This window comes from Ipomoea nil, unplaced genomic scaffold, assembly GCF_001879475.1.
Source record: "Ipomoea nil cultivar Tokyo-kokei standard unplaced genomic scaffold, Asagao_1.1 scaffold3238, whole genome shotgun sequence".
Lineage (NCBI taxonomy): Eukaryota > Viridiplantae > Streptophyta > Magnoliopsida > Solanales > Convolvulaceae > Ipomoea > Ipomoea nil.
Genome location: NW_017619666.1, coordinates 144,495 through 152,537, shown reverse-complemented (window position 1 = coordinate 152,537; position 8,043 = coordinate 144,495). Strand labels below are relative to the sequence as shown.

General features: G+C 38.1%; 1 protein-coding gene across 2 annotated transcripts; it reads right to left on the bottom strand.

The window, feature by feature from the left end:
• Positions 1–770: 770 nt before the first annotated feature.
• On the bottom strand, positions 771–7,733 carry LOC109169019 (uncharacterized protein At1g04910). 2 transcript variants are annotated; one of them, XM_019317913.1, is made up of 9 exons: positions 6,997–7,733; positions 6,007–6,180; positions 5,821–5,893; positions 5,653–5,723; positions 5,468–5,556; positions 3,639–3,771; positions 3,218–3,450; positions 1,824–2,300; positions 771–1,461 (listed from the first exon to the last, which is right to left on the bottom strand). In XM_019317913.1, exons 1-9 carry the CDS (start codon positions 7,510–7,512, stop codon positions 1,260–1,262), a joined length of 1,968 nt encoding a protein of 655 aa, XP_019173458.1. In that variant the 5' UTR covers positions 7,513–7,733; the 3' UTR covers positions 771–1,259. The 2 variants fall into 2 exon arrangements, with proteins under 2 accessions (XP_019173458.1, XP_019173459.1); XM_019317914.1 differs by having other exon boundaries at positions 7,012–7,733.
• Between the last annotated feature and the right edge of the window lie 310 nt (positions 7,734–8,043).

The window sequence follows — 8,043 nt, the reverse complement described above, 5'->3', positions numbered from 1 at the left end:
TTGTTTGTTGTACGTGGCAAAAGTGGCCAGTAGGCCACTAGGCTAGTGGCCTATTGGCCAATTTTTTATTTTTTTTTATTTTTTATTCACGGTTCCAAATCGGAACCGTTCAGTTTCGAACCAGAAACACCGGAACCGGAACCGGAACCGTACGGACTGTTCCGGTTCGATTAAGATTAGCACAGTAACGGTTACGGTTCGAACCGAACCATGGTCACTCCTAGTTTACACAGCTTGTATGGACCATGGTCCACACAATAATGATTGATGAGAGTGTCGAGATACTTATGAACTTATCTTTTACACCTACTAGTGGACTCGATTTTAAAATACACAATTTATTTACTGAATGTTGATAATTTATATAGGCTCAGGATCATATGCGAACTGCCTTCTCTGTGCGAACATACAAATTGAAAGAATGCACCACAACTACTACACAAATGCACGACCTCTATTTCAACCTCGTCTACAACATCAAGAATACATCGCACATACTACATGAATGCAACGTTACTACTCCTAGGTGTGCCTATAGGACCTACAAATAGTTGCAGTGCATTCCTGTAGTAGTTAGTTCGCAAATTCACACGGAAAAGATGGTTCGCATATGATCTCAACTATGTATATAAATATATGTATTTTACTTATTCACACATTATTCAAACAGACACTCTATAATTGAGTGAAAGTCATCTGCACAAAGTTGCACACTACAGAAGCCTGCAAGGCTGCAAATTGATCCATGGCAGAATCCAAGCAAGAAAAAGTGACAATGTAATTATATAAAAAAATCCCCTAGCAGGAAAGTGAATCAAGAAAAGGAAGTAGTAATACATAATTATGTTGCCATATTGGCAGTAACAAAACTCTCCATATTATCAATTGCTAATGAATCAATCATGTAGTTGTTGCAGTCTGCACATATTCAGTACAAAGACTAAATAAACCTTTCTTATCAAGAATGGATTCTGGAAAACCTCTAAACAAACTGAGACTAGTAATTTGTTGTATCAGTAAAGTGTAAAAGAAAGATCAATGGAGGTGGCTTGTCAAACTAAGCAGGGATCACAGAATTCGACGCTTTCAAGTTCTGGATATGCCAGTTGCTATATCGGACACATTTTCGTGTCGATTGGATGAAATTCATAGTAGCCGGATGCGCTATATGGAATGTTCCCGTTAGAGCTCTTGCACTTGGAGCGGAGAAGAAGAAGATGAAGAGATCGTAAAGATCGTTATCTTCCTGTTCCAACTAACTACTTTTTCTGGGCTTTCTCACATAGACATCCAGGCAGAGGATTTGCGTAAAAACTTTCTTCCAACTTGGGGAACTCACCAGGTTCCCTCATATAAGGAGCCCCAGCCCGATTCTCGTGAAGTTTTTTCACTTTGGAGCTGAACTTTTTCCATGAGATCTTTCCTTCATCCAGTTCGTCAACTAGCTTCACAAAATTCATCCTACATTTGCAACGTCACATTCACAAACTTAGAGATAGAGATAGTGTTGAAATTAATAAGAACAAGAAACAATAATAATGGCAGAAAGGTACGTCCACAGGAGTGAAACTATGCTCTTATATTCATAGTGATGGTGATAGTGGTGACACAACCCTTTAGGGATACAACCATTATATTTATAGCCATCTAATCCCTGTACCATGGGTCTACCGACAAACTCTATATTCCTAATCCTATATGAGACAAACTCAACAGATAGAGATAGAGATATTTCGTCAGTGTGAATGCACTTGAAATGGTATATTTATTTATGATTAAAAAGAAAAATGGATGATGCTTGATCAGAATAATTTGAGAATTACCTGTCTGGATTAATAGTTTTCTTGAAATTCTCGAATCGCCTATGACCCTGTACAGCCTTTGCCATATTGCCGTCGTAAGTATATAGGAAAACGTCGCTGAGAAGTGCAACAACATAGTCCAAACCAGCCAGCATGTTTTGGTGATTCACGAAAGGACTTAATTCGTCTTCTCTCGAAAGAGTTGAATGAGTAAAGATATTCGGGTAGCTGTCCAAAAGATATTGCATGCTGCCCTTGCCATATGCTTCGCCAGCAACCAAGTAAATCTTAGTGGCAGAAGGGAACCCCAGACCCTTAAGCAAAAGGGCAGTCTCTCGAGGGGTCAAGGGACAACCACCAAGCCGCCTTCTCTCTGCCCCGTCAATCTCCTTTTCCTTCCAATGGCTCACTTCGTACCTCATGGTACGAAGTTCTTCATCCTCTTCCGCTGTCAAGTTATGGCTACAGCCCGTAAAAGCAAGCATATCTTTCTCATACCTGAAAGAAGAAAACACAATTAATTGGATGGAGGGGTAGAGAGAAGAGACGGGCAAACACCATATTTTTAAAATATTTTGTTCGCATCATCAGTTCGTTCCCTTTCAGAATTTATACTAAAAAATAGATTCATATAGAGAGTTAGAGACCATGAACACGAGACAATAATGGTTGAAAAAACCAAATGTTACCAATTGTGTGTCCAAATTGCAACGCTTGACAACTACTTTGCAAAATGTCATAGGAAGACAACATTAAAATGGTGTTTGGTTGGGGACTTTTGCACCCTACTATGGGTTTTGATACTCATTACCATGTTTGTTTGTCTACTTTTGCTATCCTACTATTGGAATCAAATCCTTTAGTAATTACAAAACCCATTACGCTTTTACTCCTCTACTTTTGAACAATGAAATCAAAAAATAAGGGAGAAAAAATGAAAATAAAATAAAATAAAATAAAAAGGTCATTGTCCATGCATTAAATATGAAATTTTTAATATATATACACGTATGTATGTGTATATATCTGTATTATATATTTTTACATATTTATGTATTTTGATTTCAATTCCTATTTACTACCAAACAAAGTGACTCCTTCTACTTAAACACATTACGATTACCATGTATTTGATTCCCATTACCGATTCCAATGTTTGAACCAAACACACCCTAAAATATTGTAAGGGTCACAAGCATGCGGCCAACTCAGAAGATAAATGCAGTTTTAGCCCAGAGCACTCTAATGCTGCAAAAGCCATATGGTAGGTACAGGTATAGTAAACATTTCATGGTTTGTCTTTCTATCTCAGATCCCCCTATCATTAGTTAAAAATTTAAAAGAACCACACAAGAAAATAACATACCAAAAACACCAAATATATTTATAAAAAAAATGCAACTACAGAAACAGACCTTAAATGTAGGGCAAGATACGGGCTTCCATTTTTTCGCAGCCTTGAAGCAAAAGTTTTCCCAAGTTCTTCGATAGAGGCAGAATATTTTAATGCTTGGTAATTTACACGGCATCTCAACTTTTGTATAGAATTGGAAATCTCATTGTTGGCGAGCCTGGAATCAGTGTGAGTGAAGTACATCACTTTATTCTGCTTCAGGAGTGGAAGGACCTCTGATTTGTAATAACTAGCCTGAAAATATGTTTAAAAAATAAAAATAAATAAACAACCAAAAGATAAAGCATGTGAGTATCACAGAATGCATGAACATGCCAGCAAATATGAGCCACAGAAAGGTAAACTACAGAGAACCATTGGCATTTCCCTAAAGATTCAGATCAATATATTCTTATAAAAGTTTGTGTTCAAAGGGACTTAACCTTGGACCAAGATATTGGAGTTTTGTTGAAAGGTTCAATTCCAGCAGGTTCGGGAGGTAATTCCTCGACTATATGAATATCATCCTTCAAAGTCTCAATGAAGTGTTGCCAATCAAACAAATCTTTAAAGCCACTGCATACAGAAGAGGATCAAAGATATGAATGGAAAATAACTCTGTAAAAATAAATATGAATAATAAAGAACTAGAGAAGATGCCAGGCATCCAAGAACCAATAAAAGCAATTGTTAAGTTAAAACCCTATACTCCTATAGTAATTGTAATGATGTCTTCTATCAGAAGCTTTGGTCATGGGTAAAATCCTAAAATAGTGGGATTGTAGAAACTAGTCCAATTTTAGGGTGTGTTTGGTTCATGGGTTTAGACACAAGGAATGAGAATGAAAGTCATACACATTGTTTGGTCGATAACTTTTTAAAACACAGATATAGAATTTGATTACCCCTATAATAATAATAATAATAAAAAAAAAACTCATTACCTAATTTAAATCAGGTATCATTCCATTAATTCAACCTTATCCCTCCTCATTTCGTCGCCTTTGTTTATATTGTGCTTTCAAGGTCATCATATGAGGATCAATTGCCTTGATTTTTTGTTTTTGTATTTTTAAAGTCTTTATTCCAATTATAGGGTCATACATAACCAGACAACAATATTGGTAATCAATCCAATTCCAACCTACTACCAAACATGCAATTACCAAGTATTTCATTCCCATTCCCATTCTAATTCCCATGTTCGAACCAAACACACCCTTAGAATGTTGCTGATGGATAGTTTGATTTTTATAACTATATTGTGCACATAGATCTAAACTCGCAATGGCAATGCCTAGGTTCTCTCATTCTTTTCTCTCTTTGACCATTTATCTAATTTCCTCATGTGCTAGGAACTTAAGAAACCTGACACCCTTACATAAAAAGCCACTGGAACCATTCTAATGTAGTCATGGCTTTCATGACTTGTCCATATTAGCCACAACAAAATGATGCTTGCTCCTTAGTTATTGGCTTATCGTAGTAAGGGATTTCTTATTCCAACGACTCTAAGCCACTTGGCTCACTTGCGAATAGTGACATTTGGTAATTGGTATACTACTAGATTTTATTTGTTACAAGTGAAAACCTGTTTATGTTTGTGCTGTTGAGAGTTGTGACAATGGCGTTAGTTAAATATCCATAAAAAGTGGAAGAATAAACTATGATTTTCTCTCTTCGCCAGATAAGAGTCTCAGGAAAATGTTTGCATGTCTATTGGATCCTCGTGTGTGTATGAGTATGGCCACTTGCTTTTTCTGAGTTTTCTACATTGTCATCCAATATATCCAGATGCACCTTTTTACTAAGCCATAAAATTTGCACCACTCATACAAGCAGAAATCTTCCCTAGTCCCAAGAAATGAAGAAACAAGGGGTAACCCCAGCCAAGATGGCAAGAGATCCACACTTGTAACCACAAAGTCACGAGTTCAAATCCTTATCCCCCCCCCCCCCATCCCCTCTTGGTTTGAGCCGGTCAGCTATGGGTAACCGAGGTTAGTTTACTTCCTTGTGGTCCTAGGTTAGTTTACTTCCTTGTGGTCCTTTGCCGGCTAGGGTCACAAGGCGAGGTTTACCACACCTGAAAGGGTTGTGGGATTTCCCTCGTCACCCAAAAAGAAATGAAGAAACACTAATTTTCCCACGAATGGTTCATTCTCTATTTTTTTTTTTTTAATCTTTGAATCTCATCCTAAAACTGTGCGGAATGCAATTAAAAGAATTGGTTTATCCATCCATAGGAAAGGCAAACTAATGTAGCGCGCACCTTTCATCAGCCCAGTAGGAAGTGTGATCAAGCGATGGAAGCACAAGTGTTGCCTTCATGATTTTAGCCACAGCAACCATATCACAAATCTGCATTCTAGAAGTATTTGTTTATCAGGTCAAACTAGGTAGTATTATTATTTAATAAAAAATCACATGTATCATTGAAAAAAAAATCAACCAGACCCCAAATCTCATCTGGTTTAATCCACCATTGGCATTTATCAGAATATAGCCATTCGTCTTTCCATCTAGCCCTGCCAAGAGAAAAACAAAAACAAAAAATTTAAGGAAACAGATACCAAACTATTTTGCAGATCAAGAATGAATTCATAACAGCTTATAGGAGCTTACTTTTGTGACTTTTTGGCCGATCAATGCACTGAGTGAAATTTTCACTATTAGGTTTGGACCAAATCTCCGAATACTGAAATGTTAAACAGTTTCTTTACTAAAACAAAAGAAAAAATGCCCAGAAAGTAGTAGTCTCTTTTATGTTCTTTAGAAGCCAATGCATTTGAAAATACATCCAAGACTTACATCTGCCATATTGTTCGAAGTACTGACCACCCCCGAAGCTACCATCCTTAAGGTCTGCTCCAGCTCACTTCCTCCACCTCTATCGTCATGATGTCTTTCTGTATACCCGTATTCATACTCATGCGACCCTTGATGCCTTATAGTTTGATGAGTGACTAGAGAATCGGGTAAATCCTAGAGAAAGATGCAGAACAGTAAAACCAATCGCATTTAGCTTCGGTGCAAGATATGCACACAAAATTCAATTCCTAGAAGCATCATATATTATGTAAGCTACAAATTGCCATAAAGCATCAGTAAATATTTATACTCCTCGATTAGTATACACTAGAAACTCACTCTTTCCATGTCACTTTCTAGTTTCTACTTCAAAGGCTTCTTTTGCCTTAAGTGGTACAATTTCATTTCTGTACCAAGCAAACCTAAAGAACTTAGCTAATTTGTGGTTGCACTCTAGAGTTGCAAAATTTTTACAAGTCATATTCATCTCCTCCCCCCCCCCCCCCCCCCCCCCCCCCCTCTCTCTCTCTCTCTCTCTCTCTCTCTCTCCAATCTTGGAGCATCATAGCTATTCTTTCACATTGGAGCCAATCAAATAGAAAACTAAAACTTGCCTACACAGGCTTAGTTTAATGGTTCAATAGGCAGTATTTGGGAGAAGAGACCAATGTTTGATACTTCGATTTTGGCAGCTTAGAATTATGTCTAAAGTGGACAAATCCCTCGTGGGCACCTAACATTTGGCTCTATTTGTTGAGCAACTGAGTTACCGCGATTTACATTCTACCGGAACTTTAGGGTTGGGGCCTTTTAGGAGAAGAAGAAAAACTAAAACTTATAAAAGTAACCCTGGCTATATTCTAATGTTTTCATTACTCAAACAAGCAAAACACAATAACATCACTACTTAGAAAACAGAATAAACAAACATCTCAATCACCAAACTAAGTAATTCAGTTGAAAGGTTATGTTTGCAATAGTTGAACCAACCTGATTGAATCCAACCTTTTCAATAGCAGATCCAAACCACCCATAAGCGCAGAACTTGAGAACACCCAAAAACAAGCAGAGCCCACAGAAGAGCAAGAACATGAAGTGGCCCCATTTCTTCTTGCCCTTGAGCTCCAATCCACCCAACCCCAAGTCCACGCCCAAAGATCCAGTCTTTCTCCTTAAATACACTCTCTGGATCACACTACTCAAGTGGGTCTGAGCTTGCCTCTTCTCCACCATCTGCTCGAACCCATCGCCGGAAACGGGGCTGGCATTCCCCTCAGATCTAGGCGAGTTGAGGTTGAGGTCAATCTCGTGGTGGGTGTTGAGCGAGGCAGAAGTATTGCCAGTGCTGTGAGAGGTCTGATTGACGGCGGCGCCAGTGTTGTTGGAACGCTTGAAGGAGTGGGCTCGCCGGGTCATCGAGGCCGCCGAGAATCTCGGGCTGTTGACCCGCGGCGAAACGCCATCCGTCGCCGTCGTGTGGTGGTGGTTGTTATGGTGGTGGCCCATGTCCCAGTATATACATATGTATGTATATATATACCTCTCTCTCTCTTCTATATGTATTGATCAGCTGTGCCGTGAGCAAGGGGGTGGTGGAGTTATGAAGAAATGATTGACATTAATGTCGGAAGATGGGCTGCCGATGGCAAAGCGAAAAGATGAGAGAGAGAGAGAGAGAGACTATGGTCTGAAAACAAAGAAAAATGGGGACGGAACTGTGTGATTAAAAAAAAATTTCTCTTTTTCTTTAATGCGAACAGGCCGCCATTTTCAACGACTTTTCAAGAACTTTTTTTGCAGTCGTAACTCGTAAGAATTTGTTTTTCCTTTTTAAATTTTTTTATTACTTCAATTATTCAGAAAACATTAATGAATATAGTAATTTCTAATTGAAAGATTTTCGGATTGAAAGATTGATTCTCCTCTTATAGAAGGAAATTTGGAATTCTCACTTTTTAAAATTACCTATTTTTTTGCGTGACACCAAAAATGACAAAATCTCTTATGGCACCATTTCAACTCTTTTAAGGGCGTTTG

Coding starts and splice junctions, on each gene's coding strand:
- LOC109169019 (XM_019317913.1), bottom strand. CDS start 7,512: ATGGGCCACCACCATAACAACCACCACCACACGACGGCGACGGATGGC. Junction 5,557..5,652: donor TAAACCAGATGAGATTTGGG/GTCTGGTTGATT, acceptor TCTAGAATGCAG/ATTTGTGATATGGTTGCTGT. Junction 1,462..1,823: donor AAAACTATTAATCCAGACAG/GTAATTCTCAAA, acceptor TTGCAAATGTAG/GATGAATTTTGTGAAGCTAG.